The sequence below is a fragment of the Mucor velutinosus genome, assembly GCF_035048745.1.
Source record: "Mucor velutinosus strain NIH1002 chromosome Unknown tig00001564, whole genome shotgun sequence".
Classification (NCBI taxonomy): Eukaryota; Fungi; Mucoromycota; class Mucoromycetes; order Mucorales; family Mucoraceae; genus Mucor; species Mucor velutinosus.
In genome coordinates, this window is record NW_027041906.1 from 4,429,083 (window position 1) to 4,450,536 (window position 21,454).

A 21,454-nucleotide genomic window follows, 5' to 3' on the forward strand; every position below is an offset into this window, starting at 1 on the left:
AGACTGCATCTATACAGCGCTCGATAGTCTCGTCTGATTCATGTATTTAGAGTGCTATTTTGCGAGCATTTAAGACATATCCAACAATGTGAGGGCTCTGTCTGTAGAGTACGTGCAGTTTACATGCATTGAGGCATTTCTTGCCATGCTGCACCATCCACTCGTTCGATTCGTCTTTTTTCCAGCCATGCATTGTCGTGGAAATCTCTGACGCCAAGAGTGAGATCCAGCAGGTGATGGTATCTTTTGAGGGTGCTGTCAAATATAACCAAACTATCGATATTTTTTTCAAGCAAAGTTAATGACAGATAGCCAAATTCATCCAGACAACTGGAAAGAGGCTGCAGAAACTGAATCTTTCAAAAATCATGTCAACGTCTTTGAAATACATGTTCGTAATACATCGTCCCAAGAAGGGCTGGTCAGCCAAATGATTGTAGAGTCTAGTGACAGTATTAGCGTTATTGAAGTGTAAGCCTTGACCAAACAACGAGCGGATTCCAGGCTTTGCAAACGAGACGCCACTGAACCAGCTGCTTTGTGTCTCCAACATGATTGAAAGTCAACAACCAAATCTCTGCTGTCAACGTACTCGACAGACATGATTAGGGTATAAAAAGCAGATGGAAAAAGACGGCATTGCCATAAACCTGATTTATGGCAGCTTTTATATATAATTAGCCCAATCACAGATTTGATTAAAGCTTGAAAATTACAGAAACTATGCATTGTCTTGAAGTTGAGTATTGCTGGAGAACCAGGCTCAAACAGTTATGTCATGGCAGAGGATGACAGAGAACGGCTCTAAGACCAAGTACTGATAATTGGCAGCAATGTCGCTTATACAGATGTATGATCGAGAATGTGTGCGCACCTCCCAAAATTTTCGGCAGGCAGCTTGTAGAGCAATGAAACCATAATCAAATTAAAAGTATACGCAAAATCTGAAACAGCGTGCTTTGCAACATGGCGAAAGAGAAATAGATAGTATATGCTTCAACACCAGCAAGATAGTAGCCAGATATCTGATCCAATTATCCACACAGCGTTGATGCACATGTTGGATGAATCTCGGTCTGACCTATCAAATACACATGCCCAAATCTATGAATGAAAATTCAGATCAATGGCATGAGTCAGGATCCCAATGCTCGTTTTGAATGCGATATCAATCACTAAAGAACTATTTGAAAGGTTTACATCTGTGTTTTCGTAACGTACATGCACGTTCTCTACATAAATTTAAAAGCAACATAAAGCTCACATTTGATGTAGTACATGCCATTTGAGTAGGATGACACGCTTGCACTTGTACCAGATGCAGCTTTGGATTGTTAAATTAAACGTTTGAGCCCCACAAATTGAACAGACGTAACAGAAGACAGTGGCCAAGTCGAGTTACAGCACCTTTCCATTTGCAGTACCCTCTTATTACGTCCAAGACATCAATTACGTTTACGATAATGCAGCATATGTTATTTTGAATCTCCGACAACCACTTTTGTGTTCAGGATTGGTCAAATTGAGTGTCCTTTCGACTCAATTAATTCATTTTGCAAGATTCGACTATATGAAGTGTGATGATCATACCATGCTTCCTAATACATTCTTGAAGCGCTTTTCAAGGCGCATCCAATGGCACCAAGTAAGATAAATGTTTTGAGTAAACTTATTGAGCAATTTGTGAAAATAGGAAAAGAGGTTTCTGGCCAAAAAGTCGAAATTTTACATATCAAGGTCCCACAAAGATGATTTCAGGGGATACGTTAGATCAATAGAAACATTTTGATTCAAGATATACTAAAGTAAAACTCTTCTTTATCAAGGTGAAAAATGCGATTGTTTGATTTTCAATGAAAACCATGAGGGATACCTCATGCTTTTTGGTCGAATTTCATCCATATTTTTTTTGATCCCCAAAAAGTTGAGCAAAGGTATCAGAAAGTAACTGCCAGATGAGAGCAATTGTTTGGAGCTATTCTGACCATCTAAAACGACTTTGAACGCGAAAAATCACGGCTTCAATCTACCTAGTTTTTGCTGTATTAGGGATACTAAAGACTAAAAAGGAGAAATACCAGTATACTGCTTGCCCATATATGAAGTATCTACGCGTATATGGATGTAGAACATCACATAAGAATCAGATCCACAGATAATATGAAGAGTTTTCATGTGTAAGTAGAGGGTCAACATGAAAGTAGCAGTATTTTGATAAGATATGCAATGTCAATGTGCTGTCTACCTGTATATGAACTTTCTCATTGATATAGGCGTGGAGCACTCAAAAGGAGCCAGATCCACAGTTACGGAGAATTCCCTTGCTGAAATATATAGTCAAGGAGTGGAAATCACCATATGCTATGGGATGCTCAAGAACCATCACAGTAGACGCATCACAGAGCATTTCGTAAAAAAAAAAAAAAAAAAAAAAGAATAGTGCTGCAAGCCTCGTGTAGACTCCAAAACTGAGCTGTTTACGAATAATGATGGTTCGCAATCCTTTTAAAAGGTGCATCGTGACATGAAGGTCGAGACATATGGCTTGAACGCTACGCTGCTTTCGGACTGGCATACGAGGGGTACATCATAAAGCCTATTCAAAAAGAGTTGGGGCTTTAATGGCAACGCATAATACGTAAATGTGACACCATTTTCTACAACATGCTAGATATTTCGCATCGTCCGTTCATAGCCGAAACATCTTGATCCACAGTGTCAGTGTTTGACTCAAAATAACCAGAAGCTTCCAGCTCATTTACTATTTCAAACACTGATTGGAGCGTATGGAAAGTTTAGGAATCCAGAGAGCCATACACATTCATTGCATGAAATTTTCGAGCATATTCTACAAGGCGAACGAAGGCACTCGAAAAAGGAAATGATTTATTTCAGATGATTCCCTCATCCGACTCAAAAAACATATAAAAGAGCCACCTACTCTCCCATTGACCAAGCCCATATTTCTTCATCACATCAATTATTTATTATAACAATGTCTCTTACTCAACGTGTATTCTCTGACGCACTTCGTGATATGCAACGTGCAATGGCTGCCTTTGATCAGCCACTTTACAATACAGCCCGCCGTTCCTTGTTGGGAAGCCCCGCCTCCTTATTCAATGGTAACACTACCGCTGGCAGCCTGTTCCGTTATCCTGCAACAGACATGGTGGAAACTCCTGAATCGTACGAATTGAGCGCTGAATTACCTGGCTATAACAAGGACAACATCAAGATTGAATTAGCGGATAGTCGTACGTTGGTTTTGTCGGGTACTGTGAACGAGTCAAAGGAAATCAAGCCATCTACTGCTACTGAAGAGGTGAATGCCACTGCATCCACAGAGGGTGCTGGCACAACCGCCACAGCATCTGAGAGTACGCCAGATGCCTCTGCTGCCAATGAGGAGAAACAACTGACACAAAGGGCCTCATCAGAAGTAGCTAAGCCAACTGAAAATAGTCCTCAATGGTGGGTCAAGGAACGAGTCTCTGGCTCGTTTACAAGATCATTTGCATTCCCTACACCCATCAATAGTGAAAGCATCAAGGCATCCTTTGATAATGGCGTCCTCAAAGTTGTCATTCCAAAGACTGCTCAAGATCAAGCCAAGCAAATCAATATTGAATAATCTTTTTTTTTTCTCTGTAATAAAATCATTTCAAAAAGTAAAGTTGCTGATTATGAGTTCAATGCCGTGCAAAAAAAAAAAAATTTGTGCATTCAACAATGATGTCGAATGATCCCAAAAAATAGAGTCGTGCTCACGGTGTCATGAACTTGGTTTATTTTTAATTGTCGCTTAGAATTTCCGTGTCAATTTTACTTTCCTTCTTCCTATTTTACAGATATTGAAAATGAGTAGGCAATTTTTTTTTATCAAGATGGACAAGGGCACGTTGCAATAGTTACAGTGTCTACAGCGAAAGCAAACGCAACATCGATTTTAGGTGCAATATTTGCAAATGGCTTAATTAATGTTAGCTTGCGAGTTCCAAAGCGTATCAAAAAGAGAAAGCTTGGACGTGCGACTGATGGTTATAGCCTCTATGTGTAATGTAGGACCTCTTGCTACTGACAATCCTAGTACCGAAGAACCTACTGTTCCTGAGAATATTAACGACGAGCTCGACGATTGTTTAGACGCTGCTATATAACCAGAAGAATAGGAAATTGATTTGACTCCCAGAGAGGGTTGGTTTAATGGAGAAGTGCTTGTCGATAGTAGACTCTCCTCTGAAAGCTACAGGCAATCATGCTCCAAGCTATGCTTCACCATTGGAGCATTTCTTCTTCTTGCCGCAAGACTACCTCCATCATATAATTGGTAATACCAATACCCATGCCAGAACCGTCAATGCAACTTCGAGAGACATCAGCTACAATGAGTATATGATGTGGCTTGCTCTTCTTACTGTGATGATAGTCGTTCATCATTCTGATCGTAAGGCTTAATGGAAGCAAGGTTCCAGCCATTTTACAATGAGCATTGACTTCAAGCAGTATATGCCGTTCAAGAGATTCGAAGAAATCATGCGTATGCATACGTTCGAAATCCCGTCGATTGAAAGCAAGCAAGCTGATCGACGATCAAGGTGTTCAACGAACATATGACAAGATGTGTTATACCTGGCAGGTACTTGGTCATTGATGAGTCAATGAATCAATAGTTGGGTGAAAGAATGCCAAACCTGAAGAAGGTGCCTCGAAAGCCCCATCCCATCGGCCAAGAGTTTAAAACACTCGCAGATCATCACTCCTACTGCATCCTACAGATGGATACTGTCAATAGCCCAATGGCCAAAAGAGTTTGACAACGGCCCAGGCATGAAGAAGCCTACAGCTATCATTAAGCGGTTGGTGAAGTCATGATGGTTTGGAAGTGGCAGAACTGTGATTGCAGATTACTGGTTTGGGTCTCCAGACATGATTTCAATGCTGACCAATCTTGGACTGTATGGAGTCATGCAAGTCGCAAAAAGAAGGTACTGGCCTCGTGGAATGCCTACAACAGGTGTAGCTGAGCAAATGGAACCCGCTTATGGTAGCCATTATACCATGGAGAAGACCACAGATGGTGGCAGCATGTTTATATGCGCTTATCGAGAAAAGAAGGTAAAGGCGTTTGTGTCCTCTTGCGGCACTGCTAGGCTCGACTCAATGATCAAGGGTCCTTCAGGAATTCTGATGGCCATACTGTAACTATCCAACGGCCAGAAGTTGTTAGTGAGTCCGAAACTCCTGATGATAACCCAATGCATTGTAACACAATTCTGATTTTGATGGCAGATTCCATTGACGCCGCCAACAACTTAAGAGTTAACAAGATATCATACCGTGATATCATCTCGACAGAAAGATGGGAGATGCGTTACTTTGGTTTCCTCCTTGGTATCTGTGAGGCAAATGCATTCAGTGTATATTGAGTCTTCAGGGAAGGCAACAACACAAGTCATAGTGCTTTCAAAGATTCCCTGGCTTGGCCTTTTCTCAAGCATTGCGAGTCTTTTTACAATTGTACAATGGTGCCTGATCTACCCGTTGTTCCCAAAGCTTTAAGAAGCCATAGTTATTATACCTATGTGAAAATCAAGCGTGCCAATGGCACAATACGCACCAGGTTGGGATGTCGAGGCTGTATGTCCAAGGGTGTATTAGTCACACAGGAGTGAAGAAAGCTGTAGTTGCGACCCTGACGAGCCATTGCGTGAAGGTTTTTATAGAAACCATTTAAAGGATGTTTGGGCCGAAGAAAACAACTCGAATAATATTTGATAATCCCAAAGAGTTTTGTTTGTTAAAAAAAAATCTTTCAGGCTATCATTGATAGAAAACTGGACCCATTTGGGTTGACCCAAAATTACAAAAAAAACAGCCCATGGAAAATCAGCTCTTCGCAGCTCAAATCTTGTTGCAAAAGAACAGAAACAATTCAGGACATCAAATAGAAGATGCTTTCCATGTGATTTATCAGAATAAATTAGTTATAAGAAAGAGGATGAAATTAATCAGATAAAGAATATCGTTTATTACATTGGCAATAAGAGGGTTTACATACTATTCGAATTGAGGGATTTGATGCGAGGTTAAGGTATTAAATGTGAGGATAAGGTATTAGATGGGTTGATTTGGGTGTAGAATAATAGATCCAATCTATTATCCTGAACATGCCATAAGTCGGATCGTAACTGAATCCTGTTTCATGTCAAAGTTTATGATCTGATGTGATCTGTGCTTGAACTGATTGTTTCTATGCATTTGGAGATCCGGTTTCGAAATGATACATCAACATGCATGTTTATATTGTATTAAGGTGCCATGTTTAGTTGCCAAAATATTTGTTAAAACAGATCGGTCCATTTGGGCCGTTTGCTGAATTACAACTTGTTAATGATAGTTGTTGTTATGGTTATTGGCTTTGTCGTTATAAATGAATGAGGGAACATTGCTTCAAACCATGTCTCGTTTTCCTATTGGCCAATTCTTTCATTCACACGTAACTCGCTCATCCTTTTTATTATTACAGCAATGTTAACATTGGGACAAGCATGATGTCTAGTGCTAGGTTACAAACTGAATAACGAAAACAGACAAAGAGCAAAGAAGCAGCTTCAAAAATGCGGGCTTGTTGCGATTCATTTTCGTGACCAAGATCCTATGAGGCCCACAGCAATTGGTCTGGACGTCTTTGAACGAGACCCGTTCACATTTATTACATATCCATCAACACCAACTCTTATGCCAAATGATTTTTTCTCCTGCGACGATAGTAATGATGGCCAAATTAACTTTGACGTTGACAATAATAACAAAGACAATAACAGCACCAACAACGAACATACCCATAACGATAACGACAAAAACAACTGTGACAATAACAACAGCAATAACTATAAAAGCGACAATATTTACAACAGTAGCAATGGCAACGACCATGATACAACAAACGTGAACAACGACAACAAAAATAACCACGGTAGTAAAGGTCTTGCTGGAGAAAAACGGAAATTAGGCGGAAATATTGCGCCATTTTGCAAGGATAGATTAATACACGTAATGGAAGTCGATAGCAACTAGTGATAATCCATCCAACGTTGAATGCTGCAATTATGAATTTATCACAACCGAAAACCCAATACGAACTGATGGAAGAATTCTTCCCAAATCTTCAGCAATACTGTACGATAGACCGACTGCAATACTGGGTAGGTCAATCAAATATCTGGAGACCACGCACAAGAAAGACTTTTTTTTGTATTAAAGTGTTATAGTCTATACAGTAACTACAGGCAAGGCCAAGGTGTCAGCTTAAACACTTGCCAAAGGAAGAGAAGAAAAGAGAGTACCATGGTCTTGACGGACCATATTGATAGCAGCAGAAGCTATCCAAGGCTCCTCGTCTATGACGCATCGCCAATGATACTTCCAAAGTGTACTGTAAGCAGCACCAAGAGCAATCAGAACATCCTCATCGATCACCAACAAATCTGAACCACTACAAAAGGTAGTCAGCGCCAACCAAATAGAAGAAGCAGAGGGGAGTAGCTCTTGAAGTGACAACAGAGAGACTACATCCTGCCAGAAAAATGACTTGACATGGCAACCCACCACGAAATGGTAGAGGTCCTCTGAAGAGAAACCGCAAAGAGCACAAGCAGGAGACAGAACTTTGGTAGGCATAATCTTATGACACCACGAGCGGTGCGGGACACGGTTATGTAGCAATCGCCACCAAGGTGTGAAAGCCTTTGCAGGCATTTCCAGGGACCAGAAAAGACGCCACGAAGCAGGAGACAGCAACAAATGAGCAGGCAACTTCAAGGGTGGACCCATACGAGAGGTAATGGTACCCTTTGCAGGGTGCCAATACCTTCGCAAAGCACCAAGAGAGAGACGAGCTACCCGAGCAGCGGAACGAGACGAGTTGGAGACTGTCCAATGTGTACAATCTGGCATCCAAGAGGTAGCACCATCAGAACGGGGCATAGTAAAATAGTCTGCTTGAGACAAGACTATCTTACTATCCATGACAGGCGGGAATACCAGAGAGACAGGACCACGATCACGGTTCAAAGCAAGAAAAACAGGGCGCAAAACACGAGATGACCAAGCAAGATGAGAGGTGACACCATCGACTATACCTAGATCAGGTTGCCAGAAAGAGACATCCGACACCAAGAAACGAGGATCAAGAGATGATGGATCACGGGGAGGACGAACAGAAGGCACAGTACTGAGTACAGAACACAAGGGAAGATCAAGAAACCACCTAGCAGACCAACCAGAGGAAGGAACTAGCTTTGGCAATCTCAACAGAATCTTTCCGAGATGTTTTAGAACAGGCACAGAAGACACACGAGACTGGTAAAGACCAGGAAAACAAAACCACGGCAAGATGGACTTATGACCAGTGTAAACTTGAAAGGCATACACCAACCAAGAGGAGACAAAATCATTGGGAGAGGGTGGACGCAACAAACGTTGCAAATAGACAAGATGCAAAGCTAAGCTTTGATCAGCTATATCCACGAGACCAACACCACCAAAGTTGCGAGGAAGACACAAAGTGGACCAGACAACGCACAAGAAAGACAATGAATGGCAACACGAAATACGGCCGACATTTGTGGATTGTGCGCAAGGAGATGAGAGAATTCTTGGTCGAATCGACGAGGTTGATTTTATCACTATTGGTTACGCCAGAAAATCTCCAATCAAAGAAAATGATGCATCGAGAGCGCGACTTCTGCAACTCATGGTTGACAAGCTGTATTATCGAATGAAGTGTGAGGAAGTGCATGTCAGTCCGTGCTGCTTTGCCAATGAACCGATTTTGGAACGTGATTCCCCTGTATCAGATCACTTGCTTTCAGCCATCAAAGGTTGTAATGGAGGCATTACAGATTTGACGAAGCGCATCCATTACACACAAAAACATATACGTCTGGCTATTATTGACTATGCTGGCCTTTCCACATCTCCGAATGACATCCGAAAATTTCTCGACACATACCCCAATATCTGTAAAATAGGAAGAAGAAAAGTAAAATTGACACAGAAGTTCTAAGCGACAATTAAAAAAAAAACCAAGTTCATGACACCGTGAGCACGACTTTATTTTTTGGGATCAATCGGCATCATTTTTGAAATGATTGTAAAAGCATCTGTTCAAAACTATAATCCAAAGCGAATCCCATAGTGACAAATATTCAACTGAGTTTCAAGGGAGAGTGTGTAGAGAAGACAAACAAGCAGTTACACTTTCCAAGCTTTCATGTGTTTGAGCCTGCGCCAAGAAACTCCAAATGTTTAAAATTACCTTTTTCAAATTGAAATTTCTTTTTTCTTTTTGATATTCCAACTATTTTTCACAATGGCTATTTATTACGCACTTACTTTTGGTATTCTGGTCACTGAGGTAGGGTCGAATCTGATCGTACTGTTTTCATGTTCAAGTGTAATAATCCATCTCTTTTGTAGATGATCATCTTTGGTCTTTTGGTTGTAAGTGTTGTAGAGCAAGCTAGTCATACTTGAGCGCACCATCTCATATCTCGCAAAATAGCTTCCTCTACCCTCTCGTTGGCGCCGTGCTATGCTCAAATTCGCCTCCACTTCTCCCATGGTAAGACCAACACTTTCTGTAACAAAGATGATGAGATAGCCAACATCCGCCTACGTTGAATAGATGGCCAAAGCAATGTACGCTCTCAAGATTATCTTTGGGTAAGTTTGTGTCTAGACCGAGATTATTGTGCAGTGACCTCATGTTTTTTTGTTTTGCTGTTAGCTTTATTTTTGTTCTCTTTATTGGTAATCTAGTAAACGCGTAATGCACTCGTTCCATGTATACTGACTGCACTACGATATCACAGACACTATTAGTCGTCTCAGCCGTATCGAGTCCGAAGTAGAAGGTGAAAAGTCCCACCATCATGACTATGGCTATGAGACCAGCATCAAGGCCAAACGCTTCTACGCTCAAAGAAACCTCTATCTCACTGGCTTTACACTTTTCTTGTCCTTGTAAGTATTGATGTTTTTTGAATTTGATATTGCAGCATATTAAAAAGACGGGCAACCGTACAGGATTTTGGAGAGAACCAGTGCTCTTGTATTGGAGTTATTGCAACGTGAGGAGGAATTGAAGAAGGCAAAAACCGAGGTAAGTTGAGGGGGGGGGGGAAGCAAAACGAGTGTGGCATGATTTTTTTGTCGGCTCATGCTTGTTTTGACAATAGACTGCTGAGGTCACCAAGGGTCAACAACGTTTGATTGATATGGAAGATGACTACAAAAAGAAGGTGGATGTATTGAACGTCCAAATCAAGGAATTGAAGCGTCAAAATCTTGATTTCGAGACATTGAAGAAGCAAGCCAATCAACAGTCTGTGGAATACAACAGATTGGCTGATGAGCACAATAAATTGGAGAGAAGCTTGAGTGGAAAGACCGAAGTAAAGAAGGATATTTAAATCAGCATCAAAAAAAAAAAAAAAAAAAATGATATACCAACACCATTTGACATAATTATTCCAACTGAAAAAGCATACGACTCTTTACAATAAAATTTTAGTTTTCATGTAACACATTTCATAGTGTGGTGCTGTCAATGATGCCGAAGATCAATATTAAAGTGAAATAATGGCCTATTGTTCTGTTAAATTGCGAGAAAAAGTACCAACTTCCTCACGAATTGAACACTAGAATGAGCATGTGCGGCGGCTTGGATCGAATCAAACGAATGATCTGATGATGGGAGATGAAGACATTAGCCTTGTATGACATTAATGCACCATTGAAACCCTCCATTCTCTCGATTGTCACTTTTTTTTTTTTTTTTTTTTTTTGAAACAAACATCTCGCTTTATAAAAGGGCCCAAATTCCCAATTTGATTCTTTTTTTTTTTTTTTTTTTTTTCCTTCTCAATAACCATGTTTATTCGTCCATTGACCTCTATACCGAGTTTGGTATTCACTGTGCTCATCTTTTGGGCTGAATCCATCGTCAGGCTCATTGTGACATTCACGCCAAAGTTCATCATTGTCTCTGCAGATTCGGCTGTTCGATTGTAGCTATGTTGATCGTCATTGATGTTGCCCTTTTATATTCATCTTGCATCCATATAGTGTGTTTCCATGGCTGTCTGATTCAGTCAAGAGTCCTCGAGTGAGTCCGTTGGAGTTTGCAAGCACATTTGAGGAAATGATCAATTACTGGAATTACGATTATGAGGAACATTTCGTGAGAACGCACGACCACTATCTCCTATGCCTGCATCGTATCAAGCAACAAGCAGATGAGCAGCAGCAGCAGCGTGTAACACAAAGGCGTATGAATAGCAATGCATCCGATGAAATCCTTAAAAAGGGTGCTACCATCATCAATCAAATGCACAGATTCAAAAAGAACACAAACAGCACTTATCAAGGAAGGCCAGTTGTACTGCTGTATCACGGCCTTACCCTGACGTCTGAGGTGTGGATTTCCAACATTAAAGAAAACCGCAATCTCGCATTGTACCTCACAGAAAGAGGCTATGATGTTTGGATGGGAAATGCTCGTGGAAACAAATACAGCCAGTCTCACCTGAGCAGAAACCCAAAGAATGCCGATTTCTGGGATTTCTCAATTAATGAATTTGCCATGTTTGATATGCCAGATACCATCGACGTAAATAGCTTGCAGGATTGCACATATAGTTTGAAAGCTAACATGGTTGATCTGTTAATAGTATATCCTTAGAAAGACGGGTGCACCTGACCTGACCTACATTGGCTTCTCACAGGGCACTGCTCAAGCATTTGGTTGCCTCTCAATCAATCCTGACATGAATGACAAGGTAAATCTCTTCATTGCCATGGCTCCCGCTGCATCGCCAAAGGGATTTTCTCATCCCCTTTTGGATGGCTTTGTGAAAGCAGCTCCTTCCATCATTTACTGTCTTCTTGGTCGCAAAATCTTTTTGAAATCAGTTATATTTTGGCAGCGAATCATCAGCCCTCCTATCTTTGTCAAGCTGATTGACGGCGCTGTTCATTTCTTGTTTGGGTGGCATTGCAACAATATGTCCCGAGACCAAAAGCTAGTCAGCTACCAGCATCTGTTCAGTATGACCAGTGTAAAATCGATAGTCGTAAGTTAGAAGGCATGTTGATTTTGTTTGTCTCGATACTCATTTTAAACACCATCCACTTTAGCACTGGTTTCAAATCATCAGCTCTGGAAGATTTCAAATGTACGATGAAACACCTAGCATGCTACCTTGGAGCACTGTGAATACAGTCATTGATCATTTGCCCCCCAAATTCCCCACCAGGCAGATCACAACACCCATTGCCATCTTTTATGGATCTGGAGATACGTTGGTGGATTTTGACATACTCAAGAGCAATCTCCCTCCATTGTCTTATATCAAGAGCATTGATGGCTGGGAACACATGGACTTTTTATGGGCTCATGGGCTTGAAAAGAAGGTCTATCCTGACATCTTGAGGTTACTTGAGCACTTTAATAGCCCCCCGCACGTTTTCCATGACATTGAGGAGAAGGTGCCATTAAAGATCAAATACATAAATATAGAGAGAGCTGCTACTGTTATACCCAACAACATGAAAGTATCCACAATAGCAGTGTCGGAATAGATTGATTCAAATAAACACATTATATAGAATAGACAGCCATTGCTGAAGGTTCTGCAACTGTTAAACAGTGGAGATCCCTAAATCAAAATAAATTGTTGGACAGGTAAACTGATCGTCATCTGTCGTCATAATGAGCCTGCACACAGTGCTTTGTTCTTTGCTCTGTGCATTCAAATGACAAGCTACAAGCTCAATTCAACAGGATCGAAATGCAATGTTGATCCAACATCTGACATTTACATGAAAAGGCGGCTTAGATCATGGTTTTCATTTTGTATTTTCATGATCTGCTTCCGGACTTTATGTTTACATCCGGTGAAAAGGTAGGCAAAAAGAGCATTTGAGTTTGGGTCGGCTGGCACTGAAGGCTCATCCTGTCAAGGGCGATTGCTTATCATATAGCCGGACTACCAGTCATCCAAGAGCCCCCTTTCTTGTGACGCTATGTTGCGGAGCTGCTTGGGCTTTTTTTCGACAGTGTAAATAGTAATATCCTGTCTAGCATTTCTCAAGTTCTTCCTCTGCAAATAATATGGGTAAAGATCTATATACATCCATCCATCACATATCATAACATGTATTCATCAATCCATCGTTAATACATAGGTATCAGCCGCGATTCTCGCCACAAGCGCAGCGCCACCGGTGCTAGACGTGATCAATACAGAAAGAAGAGAAAGTAAGTAAATCCTTGGTGTTGTGAGAGGGGTCGAGTCAATGATATATGGAGCGATTTTATGGATTTGGATGCAACATGGACGACATGCACAGCAACAACACAGACGCCACTTCAGCATAGCCCTACCCTTGAAAAGCTCAAAGTGATTTGATCTCGACCTCTCACATGCACCGCTCAAAAAATTTGATGCACACATCACTAAAATGCTTATAACATTTTAGGTTCGAGTTGGGTCGTCAATCCGCCAACACCAAGTTGGGTGGTAAGCGTATTCATCTTGTCCGTGTCCGTGGTGGTAACTTCAAGCGTCGTGCCCTTCGTCTCGAGTCTGGTAACTTCTCTTGGGGTTCTGAGGGTATCTCTCGCAAGACTCGTGCTTTGACCGTTGTCTACAACGCCTCCAACAACGAGTTGGTCCGTACTAACACTCTCGTTAAGGGTGCCGTCATCCAAATCGATGCCACTCCTTTCCGTCAATGGTACGAATCCCACTACGCTATCACTCTCGGTAAGAAGTCTGCTGATGCTGCTGTAAGTATATACGCTGCCGTGTGGTTTAGGAGAGAATAAGGTTTTCCTAATGTGCTGTATGCAATGTCTTTAGGAAACTACCGCTGAGAAGAAGTCCAAGAGCGTTGAGAAGAAGATTGCTGCTCGTGCTGCCACTGCTGCCATCGATCCTCTTTTGAACGATCAATTCAATGCCGGTCGTCTCTACGCCGTCATTGCTTCTCGTCCTGGTCAATCTGGTCGTTGTGATGGTTACATCCTCGAGGGTAAGGAACTTGAGTTCTACCTCCGTAAGATCAAGGTAAAGATGCTGACATGGTTACGGGTTGTATGAATTGTATAACTAACATGCATGTGTTGACAGAGCAAGAAGCACTAAATACTTTGGACTTGTGTCTTTCTTTCTGTACTTGTTTTTTGTACATGAGGATAAAAATTTTAAATAAAATCTCGACTTCTGTAAAAAAAAAAAAAAAAAAAAAAATAATAATAATAATAATAACATTCATAATGATAATAGTGTTGATATACACATTTTTATATACAAGGGCGGCTACTGTGAGAGGATATCGAGTTGAGCTGTTTCATCAAACGCTGACACATAATTCTTCAAGAGTACACAGCAATGCTCAATCTTGATGCTTGTTGACGTTTGAGTTGCGTTAAAAATTTAAGACCATGCCTTGTAGATGAATGGAGATGAACTGAGATTGGAAAGCTTATTACAAAAAATGCCCTCAGATCTTTTTTTGTAGGATTGGTATCCCTTTCTTCTCCTCATCGTATTTATTCTTGCTTTGAAATGACAGATCGATATCTAGTCGAACAAGTATGTGGCTACTTTGGCCTTGTGTTTTGGTCGCTTCAATTGGCTCCTCAAGGTATACATGCTGCAGATCATGTCGGCTTGTTTATTTACTATTCATGTGATCAGCATACAAAACATACCGTCGAGGCACTTCCACCGGTGTGTCAGTATGGACCATGTTGATTTGGACATTTGCAGGTGTCTTTATGGGCGTCTACAACATTGGCCTTGGAGTGGCTATAGGCCTGTGGATCCAACCTCAAATATTCACATTCATCTCATGTATTTGTGTCTCCCAAGAGTTTCGCTATCAGCATGGATGGTCCAAACTAAAGACCTTTTGCGGGTTTGCTTCAAGCTGTGTCTTTGTAGGTGGTTTAGAAGCTGGACTGATTTTTGCGTTCAAGGTAAGAACATCATCACATGTGTGCTACACGCCTATCGAAACCTTGTTACCAATGACTCACATGTTACTGTAGAAAGCACAGGAAGTGAACAACGAACATGGCGTTCGGTTCTTTGGCATCATGCCTGTCATTTTTGTCATTGGAGGCTTCCTACCACAATACTATGAAATCTTTCGTAAGTTGTCCGACGTCAAAGAAGCATCTGATAAGATAATCTAATCGAAACAATGGCTATATTTTAGGTGAGAGAAGAGTGATTGGCATTTCTCATTTGTTTCTTGCGATGGATTTCTCAGGATCGGTTTTCTCCATTGTTAGTTTAGGTAAAAACGCCTTGTACAACAGGATTTTCAAAATGTCTAAATCTGTCATTATTACAAGTTTTCGGGGAAGACGTAGACTCGTTGGATCTAGCGAATTACATTGCTATTGCTTGCTTAGATACCGGCATTTTGGCCCTTTACTATATTTTCGAGTGGTATCAGGCAAAGATGGTGTCCAAGAAAGAGCCATCAGAAGAATCACACATCGATCAAGCTACCGTAACCTCGATTGAGGTAACAGAAAGTGTGGTAGAAAACGACCATAAGAAGGAAATTTCTCAGGGAGATTAGCAAGCTCCTTTTGAATAAGAACGAGTAACATTCACTATGGAAAATCTTTTACACTAGTCCAAGAGTGTTGAAACGAGTTTAGATCCATGGATAAGCTTATACTATACTGTAGAGATGTCTATATTTTAGATTGTACAATAATAATAATATGCAATTGCTGATACCTGCTAATACATTAAACATAACAAGCTAAAATACAATCAAATACAGATGTGAGCATTTATTGCTGCTCCACACACTCTCTGATGTCAAGTCTGTAGTAGGGTAGGCACTGGCTATGAACACATCATTGTCATTATCAGAAAGGGCATTTGGGCCAGCCAGCAGCAGCGCCACCCGCTAAAATCAATTGAAACTCCGTCTATTTTTTCTGTTCACGATTGGACAGATTTTGTCTTTTTTTTTTTCGACTTTTAAAACTTATTTTATGATATTCGACTATGTAAATTGTGATAATCATCTGATGCTTCCTAACCCATTCTTGAAGCACTTTTCAAGGCGCTTCCAATGGTGCTAATTGTAATAAATACTTGGACTGAACTTACCGAGCAATTTAATAAAATTTGAAATGAGGTTTTTAGCGAAAATAGCCATATTTTGCATAGGAAAGCCTCATAAAAGTAATTTCGGAGGTTGCTTAGGATCGAGAGAAACATTTTAATTCAAGATATACCATAGTAAAAGTGTTCATTTTCGAGGTGAAAAACACGATCGTTTAATTTTCGATGAAAACCATGAGGGATATACCTCATGCTTTTGGGTCGAATTTTGGCCATGTTTTTTTGAGTGTTCAAAAAATGGAGCAAAGGTATCAGGATGTTACTACTACTCAAGTACAATTGTTTGGCGTTATTCCGGTGGCTCAGAAAAGTCTACATGTCAAGATATGAAGGCCTGAAAACTGTCCAATTTGGTTATGTATTGATTTATGGCTTTTATTTACACGGCATGAATCACATCTTTGGTAGCTGAAGTCTTCTGGAAGGGCAGTTCTGCAGTCTGTGCCACTTTTAATTCGAACAAGAGGCACATTGATTTCGGTAAAGCTGATTCATGCAGATTTCAAAGCGATATGTTGCTGGTAAGCTTATGAATAACCATGGAAATGAAAACCCAGATTTGCTGCTTGAACACTATCGTTTTACGCCTTTGCTTGGCTACGGTAAAACCTGTTAGAACTCATATTACCCAATGCTAGTGGATTGGGCTTCCAGATGATGAGAGGCATGTAAACTGATCTATTCAGTAGTGTTTTCACTGAATTGCTGGTAACATATCTCAACGTCTCAACAGTGTGTATCCAATCCAATTAGCCAGTCTTTGTCTTTTTCGTTTTTGATATTTGCACCAAATCCCTTGAGCTGTTTGGTATTTTCCATTGTCAAGAGCACTAACTCTTGCATTTTCTTCCTTGATGCTGTGATATCAGTTGCCTTGACTTGAGGAACTTTGTTCTAATATGCAAGTATTTCATTGACATCATACATCACTGGAATGTCTCCCAGTTCCAAGTGCTCCAAAGGAACAATGTAGTTGAATGTATCCAGATATGTTACAAGCAAAGAAACACCATCCAGTTTGTACTGTACCCATGATTGTGTCCGACAATCTGAATCCTAGCTTGATTGGGATATGCTGCAATCCATCCAACATGCGCTGAATACATTGTAAATCCTTGCTCGTGATTATTTTCGTTTTGATTTTGAAATGCCTGATGCTCGGTTTCTTTGAAAGACGTGTTTAAATCAAGCGCTGAGCGTTGATTCATCTGTAGTAGTGCGTGCTGTCTGAGCGTTGCTCAACGTCGCTTCCAGATTTTGTAAATGTGCTAGCACACTGATCAAAGTTGGCCGTTATCTCAAACAACAGCTCTTTTGTGGCAGATGATACGATCAAAGTCCCGGATTGAGAAAAGCCCTTTAAATATTGCAGCAAGTTGATTTCAAATTTCTTGCGCGATGTTTCCTATGATATGTTGTATCTATTGGTTTCAATTACTTGATGAGCAAAGGTTTCTCTTAAGCGAGTAGGATGTTCTCGTCTGTATTTTAGCAAGAAGGCTTTCTACGCAAAACAATAAATAGGTAATTCCGGGGGGAGGGGGGGGGGGGGGGGGGGGTTTAGGATGCATTGCAAATGTTGGAGGTAGTCTTGGCTGTGTCGTGTTGAGATGTCTGCATGTAGTGACTCTAGGCAATAGCGAGGGCTTGGTGGATATATACGACGGATGCCTGGACATAAGCAAAGCATGATCAGGAGGTCGTCGTATGCAAAAGCTCTCGTGTACAAGCTGGCTATATCGATGTATTTATAAAAAGTCTCTCAGAAGCATACCAACTGTAGCTGTAAAGAATCTGGACCTTTAAACCTGACATGCACCACTGCGAACTGGGCTTGGACTTTGGGCCCGATATCAAGTGCTAAAACAATCGAGACTTGCTTTCTTTTTTGTCATGAAATGCAAATATGTCTAACCAAGAACATGATTTTGGAGCCGAACTAGACAGCTACATTAACGAATCAGCACCGCCAAATCAAAGCAAAGAAGCAGCGCAAGAAGACTGGACATTCGATAAAAGCACTGGTGTTTATGTGATCCATGATAGACGGCTTGTCATGTACTATGTTGACGGAAACTGGGTGTGTGGTGACTATGACACTGTTTACAACAATCGATACATGTTTGATTCAGAGACACACTCTTGGTTCGACACAGTGACCAAGCAGTACTCTTTCTACGACGAGGCGAGCCAGTCGTATGTACCATTAACAGACGCTTACTGGGCAGGCCATCCACAAAGCACTCAATCCATACGACTCGTTGTACAATCATCACCTCATTTTCAAAGCGGACAAGTGATACTCGTGGATGAAAATGGAATCAGCATAGGGCGTGATCGGTCTTGGGACAGTAGGCTTCGATTACCAGAGATGATTGTGAGCAAATATCATGCCATGGTGTTTCTAGACAAGAAGGAAAAGGCGTTTTACATGATTGATAATGGGTCACAGCATGGCACCTTTGTCAACGGGAAGCGGTTATCAGAACCCAAGCAAAGCAGTTTACCATACGAACTAAGGCATTTAGATATCATTCGGATTGGATCCACCAGTTTGCAAGTGCATCAGCATGATATGGGCTGGCCCTGTCAGGCTTGTTTAGCGAGCGAATACATTGACACCACATCAGGCAAAAAAGACAAGGCGCAACAACAGCAGAAACCAGAAGGCCACATTGAGGATTTAGAGGCAAGCCGACGAGAGTGGATCAAGAGGCAAAAGAAGTTGTACGCACTGGACGACGACACTTCACAAAGCTATGTGGATCGTGCGCATATCAGAAGAAAGACGACAAAGCCTGAAAAGTTTGTCCCTGAAAAGCAAGATGACAGCAGCCACGTTGATTATGATACCCACCAATACAAAGCATCTGCTGCTGCTACTACTACTACTACTACTGCACCACCAGTGACAGTGCATACACCCGTTCAGGGCATTGGTAACAAAATGCTCCAAAAGTTGGGCTGGCAAGAGGGGCAAAGTCTTGGTAAACGTCAAGATGGCATTCTAGAGCCCATTGCACCTGCGAGCCAGTCGTCAAGAACTGGTCTGGGATCACAGCAGGCTACTATAACAACCCAACAGGAAACAAGAAAAGAAAAGCAATGGCGGCTTGCACAGCAACGATATCAAAATGCATTTTCAAATGATAGATGATAGATGAGAAATAAAAACCAGTTTTATTCATTGTATTCAAAGATGGATGCGTGTGTGTCTGTGTGTGTGTGTGTGCCTGTGTGTGTGTGTGTGTCTGTGTGTGTGAGGATGGGATTGGGGAATGTTACAAATGTGTTTATTAAATCTCTAGTTGGAAATCTTAAAGTTCTTGGATTCAAAGGTACAAGTACTAGCAGACTTGGAAGTAACATAGACCTTGTAGTGATAATCAGCAGAGGTATCAATGTCGTTCAAGACCAAGTGGTCCTTCAAAGTAAAAGAGTTTTGGAAGGATTCGGAGCCTTGCCAAGCAGTGTTGACAAGCGTATCACCCTTGTAGAGGTCAATCTTGGTCAATGCATCGGTTTGAGAAGCAGCATCACGGTTGACTTGAAGGTGGAGATGATCATTGCTCTTAAAAGTGCTGCCTTCTTTGGGATAGTCGACAGATAAACCGAAACAACCATCTTGGTGCGTTTGAGGATAGATGCTGTTATCGTGGAGAGATTCAGCATATTCAATATCACCAGCAGCGTTGGTGTGAGAACCAGTTGTCACCTTGAATGTGCGAGAAGTTTCAATACAATCAGGGCCATGTTGGTTGTTGATCATGTTGGTGACCCAGACACTACATCAAAAGTTAGTATCTATTGGATCTTGCACCTGCTATTGTGTGCACCCTTACCGATAATAGTAAAGACCAGCCTTGACGTTGGAAGGGATCTGATCAGTGATGGTGGCCTTTGTGTTCAGTGCGTAGCTACCGCTCCACACATTTTGAACGTATTTGGCTTGACCTGCGCTATCAACAGAGTATAACTATTGATTTGAAATGTCAATCAACAGATGCTTATATACAACATGTGTGTGCTACATTACATCAAGACCAGTAATTTTCTTTGTACGTTGATCAGCCTTTCTTGCTATAAACAAAAAGTTTAGCTTGATTGATGTATATTGATTGTTGTCACATCAACTTACTAACTGTGATCTTGGCATTTTGGCCAGCAACAGCGACAGTGGATGCTGTGGGGGCAGTGACAGCAAGGCCTATACATGTGTGAGTTGTCTGTTCTTGCTGGGCAATGGCTTTTAAAATACTTACCACCACACCATGACTTCATGGCATCAGAGTATGAATCGGCAGTGGTGTAGGTAACTGCTGAAGATAAAAGAAGGGCAGAAATAGCAGCAATAGAGAACTTCATGTTGGAGAAAAAGAGGCAAGGAAAGAGTATAAGAAGAAAAAGAAGAAGAAGAAGAAGAAGAAGAAGAGAGGAAGACGAGCAAGGAGAGGCTTTTTGTATTAATAGTTTGTAATTAGCAATTTGATGGACATTGAATATCAAATGTTACACTGTGTCCATGTCGCTAAATATAACTAAATCACCATTGATAATGAGAGAACAGAGACCCAACTCGCTCCATATTCTATACTGCGATATAAATAAAAACCTGTACAGTAAGGCTGGTAAATATTGGCTGATTTAGAAACGCAAATGGTGATAATAAAAAACCAATTTGGTGCTAACAACTATTTTGGTGCTTCCACTCTTGATTGACCGATTTTTTTTTTTTTTTTTTTTTTTTTTTGAAAACACTGCCCATTTTTAATTGAATAAACAATCATACCAAATTCAATTTGGCCAAGGAGTCTATAGTGCATCATCGAGCGCACTGTAGTAGTTGTGCCATGACATTGAAAGGTGAACATGGGCGATGCCCTGAGTGAACGCATCTGGTTGCAGGTAGGGTCATTGACGCCTACATTGGACCTTTGCTAGTAGCGTCGTTGCAAAGTAGGCTTTCCTTCAATGGATTGTTATGATGATAAAGGTGGAAAGGGAACAGCTAAAGCAACAACAGCGGAAAGAACAACAGCATGAAAAACATCAGCAGCAACAGCACTAGTAAAAGCAGATGACAGACCATCAAAGGACACGATGAACATCAAGTACAGGCCCTTTCAGTTTAACTATTTGGTTATGGACAATGCACAACTACCCTCGTATAGAACTGCCTCTTAAAACTGCCATTGAGACAATAAAATATTTTAGAACCAATCTTTTTT

The 21,454-nt window shown here is 41.0% G+C and overlaps 9 protein-coding genes across 9 annotated transcripts; 7 read left to right on the forward strand and 2 right to left on the reverse strand.

Annotated features, from left to right (window-relative positions):
* Positions 1-2,995: 2,995 nt before the first annotated feature.
* Positions 2,996-3,634, forward strand: ATC70_011757 (14-3-3-like protein; the record flags this gene model as incomplete). Its single annotated transcript, XM_064830943.1, has 1 exon — positions 2,996-3,634. One exon carries the CDS (start codon positions 2,996-2,998, stop codon positions 3,632-3,634), a length of 639 nt encoding a protein of 212 aa, XP_064683445.1.
* A 3,026-nt stretch (positions 3,635-6,660) lies between these two features.
* FIG4 (phosphatidylinositol-3,5-bisphosphate 5-phosphatase) lies at positions 6,661-7,080 on the forward strand (the record flags this gene model as incomplete). The annotated part of the gene is made up of 1 exon (XM_064830944.1): positions 6,661-7,080. One exon carries the CDS (start codon positions 6,661-6,663, stop codon positions 7,078-7,080), a length of 420 nt encoding a protein of 139 aa, XP_064683446.1.
* A 231-nt stretch (positions 7,081-7,311) lies between these two features.
* On the reverse strand, positions 7,312-8,627 carry SAC1_2 (Phosphoinositide phosphatase sac1; the record flags this gene model as incomplete). The annotated part of the gene is made up of 2 exons (XM_064830945.1): positions 7,312-8,522; positions 8,588-8,627. 2 exons carry the CDS (start codon positions 8,625-8,627, stop codon positions 7,312-7,314), a joined length of 1,251 nt encoding a protein of 416 aa, XP_064683447.1.
* Positions 8,628-9,376: 749 nt separating this feature from the next.
* ATC70_011760 (uncharacterized protein) lies at positions 9,377-10,478 on the forward strand (the record flags this gene model as incomplete). Its single annotated transcript, XM_064830946.1, has 8 exons — positions 9,377-9,421; positions 9,484-9,507; positions 9,569-9,628; positions 9,692-9,729; positions 9,794-9,816; positions 9,879-10,029; positions 10,093-10,168; positions 10,245-10,478. The coding sequence occupies 8 exons, from the start codon at positions 9,377-9,379 to the stop codon at positions 10,476-10,478; spliced, it is 651 nt and encodes a 216-aa protein (XP_064683448.1).
* A 460-nt stretch (positions 10,479-10,938) lies between these two features.
* Positions 10,939-12,648, forward strand: ATC70_011761 (uncharacterized protein; the record flags this gene model as incomplete). The annotated part of the gene is made up of 4 exons (XM_064830947.1): positions 10,939-11,075; positions 11,134-11,677; positions 11,739-12,140; positions 12,205-12,648. 4 exons carry the CDS (start codon positions 10,939-10,941, stop codon positions 12,646-12,648), a joined length of 1,527 nt encoding a protein of 508 aa, XP_064683449.1.
* A 532-nt stretch (positions 12,649-13,180) lies between these two features.
* Positions 13,181-14,216, forward strand: emi5 (Succinate dehydrogenase assembly factor 2 mitochondrial; the record flags this gene model as incomplete). The annotated part of the gene is made up of 5 exons (XM_064830948.1): positions 13,181-13,184; positions 13,255-13,327; positions 13,549-13,858; positions 13,932-14,138; positions 14,202-14,216. The coding sequence occupies 5 exons, from the start codon at positions 13,181-13,183 to the stop codon at positions 14,214-14,216; spliced, it is 609 nt and encodes a 202-aa protein (XP_064683450.1).
* Positions 14,217-14,639: 423 nt separating this feature from the next.
* Positions 14,640-15,666, forward strand: ATC70_011763 (Protein kinase domain-containing protein; the record flags this gene model as incomplete). The annotated part of the gene is made up of 5 exons (XM_064830949.1): positions 14,640-14,718; positions 14,772-15,052; positions 15,125-15,227; positions 15,295-15,375; positions 15,434-15,666. 5 exons carry the CDS (start codon positions 14,640-14,642, stop codon positions 15,664-15,666), a joined length of 777 nt encoding a protein of 258 aa, XP_064683451.1.
* Positions 15,667-18,132: 2,466 nt separating this feature from the next.
* ARF6 (ADP-ribosylation factor, Arf Arf6) lies at positions 18,133-19,383 on the forward strand (the record flags this gene model as incomplete). The annotated part of the gene is made up of 1 exon (XM_064830950.1): positions 18,133-19,383. The coding sequence occupies one exon, from the start codon at positions 18,133-18,135 to the stop codon at positions 19,381-19,383; it is 1,251 nt and encodes a 416-aa protein (XP_064683452.1).
* A 147-nt stretch (positions 19,384-19,530) lies between these two features.
* On the reverse strand, positions 19,531-20,591 carry ATC70_011765 (uncharacterized protein; the record flags this gene model as incomplete). The annotated part of the gene is made up of 5 exons (XM_064830951.1): positions 19,531-20,011; positions 20,069-20,202; positions 20,263-20,306; positions 20,365-20,433; positions 20,489-20,591. 5 exons carry the CDS (start codon positions 20,589-20,591, stop codon positions 19,531-19,533), a joined length of 831 nt encoding a protein of 276 aa, XP_064683453.1.
* Positions 20,592-21,454: the final 863 nt, after the last annotated feature.